This window comes from Aplysia californica, unplaced genomic scaffold (genome assembly GCF_000002075.1).
Source record: "Aplysia californica isolate F4 #8 unplaced genomic scaffold, AplCal3.0 scaffold00001, whole genome shotgun sequence".
Lineage (NCBI taxonomy): Eukaryota > Metazoa > Mollusca > Gastropoda > Aplysiida > Aplysiidae > Aplysia > Aplysia californica.
Window position 1 is genome coordinate 353,722 of NW_004797271.1, and position 1,438 is coordinate 355,159.

At 41.1% G+C, this 1,438-nt stretch overlaps 1 protein-coding gene across 1 annotated transcript in view; it reads right to left on the reverse strand.

Annotated features, from left to right (window-relative positions):
• LOC101847001 (LIM domain-containing protein WLIM2b) overlaps positions 1–523 on the reverse strand; it is a 15,221-nt gene extending 14,698 nt beyond the window's left edge. Inside the window, exon 1 of the mRNA XM_005088773.3 lies at positions 165–523. Coding sequence (XP_005088830.1) covers positions 165–179 — 15 coding nt within the window. The 5' untranslated portion in view covers positions 180–523. The remainder of the gene's footprint in view (positions 1–164) is intronic.
• Positions 524–1,438: the final 915 nt, after the last annotated feature.

Below are 1,438 nucleotides of genomic sequence, written 5' to 3' on the forward strand. Positions count from 1 at the left end.
TAATAATAGGTCCATGATAACAATAATAATAACATTTTCACACAGCTTACAACAAACTGATACGGTGTTATCTTTTTCTTTTATTAAACGACAGAAAAAGGCAGGAGTAAAGCCAAGCAAGCACGCGCCCCTCGCGTATAATAATGGTCACTTCTCATACTCACGAATCTAGGTGCCATGGTTGTTGATGGTTCTGGAACTTAGTTGAGTAAATGCCCGAAGAGGGAATTGATGCACTCTTCTGGATGAGGCGCTTCTCTTGTGAGTAGAAAACTTGCAGAGAGTAGAGAACGACGTAGGCTAGCTCTTGATTTGTTATAAAGATCTGGACTTCTTAGGTAAAGATCGATATTCTATACTTGAGGGTGATTGAGTAGAGATGTGAGCAGTCTCCTCACAACACGAATTGTGTAGGGTTTATGTACGCAGTATAAAGTGAGCTATGCGCGGTTGGGGTGTAGAAGGAAAGTAAAGTGAAAAATGATTTGTTCGATTGTGGGCGGTAAAGGTAAAGGACGGGGATATTGCACACGGCCCTGTTTGGCTGTTTGGTGCGGCTAGTTCTTTGCACACGGTACATTTACTGACTGTTGTTGGGCACGTTGTGAAGTGGAAGGAGGGGGGGGGGCACCTGTTTTCTTATCAACTGGATTAGGGGATACCCAGTTTGTTATCAACCGGTTTAAACTAAGGAGCAGTCAACATAAATAATATTTGAGAAATTAACAGTGTTATGATACTCAATATGCGATTTTTTTAAAAACTCAGTCATGCTAAGATCCCGTAAGTGATTATCTCAAAGTTGATCCTCCCTTACTCTCAAGAAAGTGTTTAAGGATATTATATAGTATGTTTTAATGTTTTTCGACGTTTGAATTTAAATAGGTGAAAAAGTCATCACGTCGTTGTCAGGCTTATACTCACAGTATACAAAACAACTCATAACATTTTTATCTCTCCACCCCCATCACCTCCTCTTATTTTCTCTTTTTGTTCGTTTTCCTGGGTCGCATTTTTCACGTTGCTAATGAGTAGATCAAATAATATATTGTTATATATATCTATTTGGAGTAACACTTCGGCAGTAAATAGTATCAAACTAAAACTGCATTCTTGAATGGTGTGGTCCATCAGTTTGTCAGACCGAGGCATTGCGGTCATCAGCTCAAAGACGTGTTCGAACGTTTAATAAACTAATCAGTTAACTGGATTTTGACCCCGCTCAAATGGGAGTTGGCAAAACCATTGGTCGTTGACGGCAGAGCTTGTTGATGTAGACCGACAGATTGTGTGTGAGTGTTTGTACGTATCTTTGTCTTTCTCTCCCCTCCCTCCACCCCCACACCACTCTCTCTCTCTCTCTCTCTCTCTCTCTCTCTCTCTCTCTCTCTCTCTCTCTCTCTCTCTCTCTCTCTCTCTCTCTCTCTCTCTCTCTCGC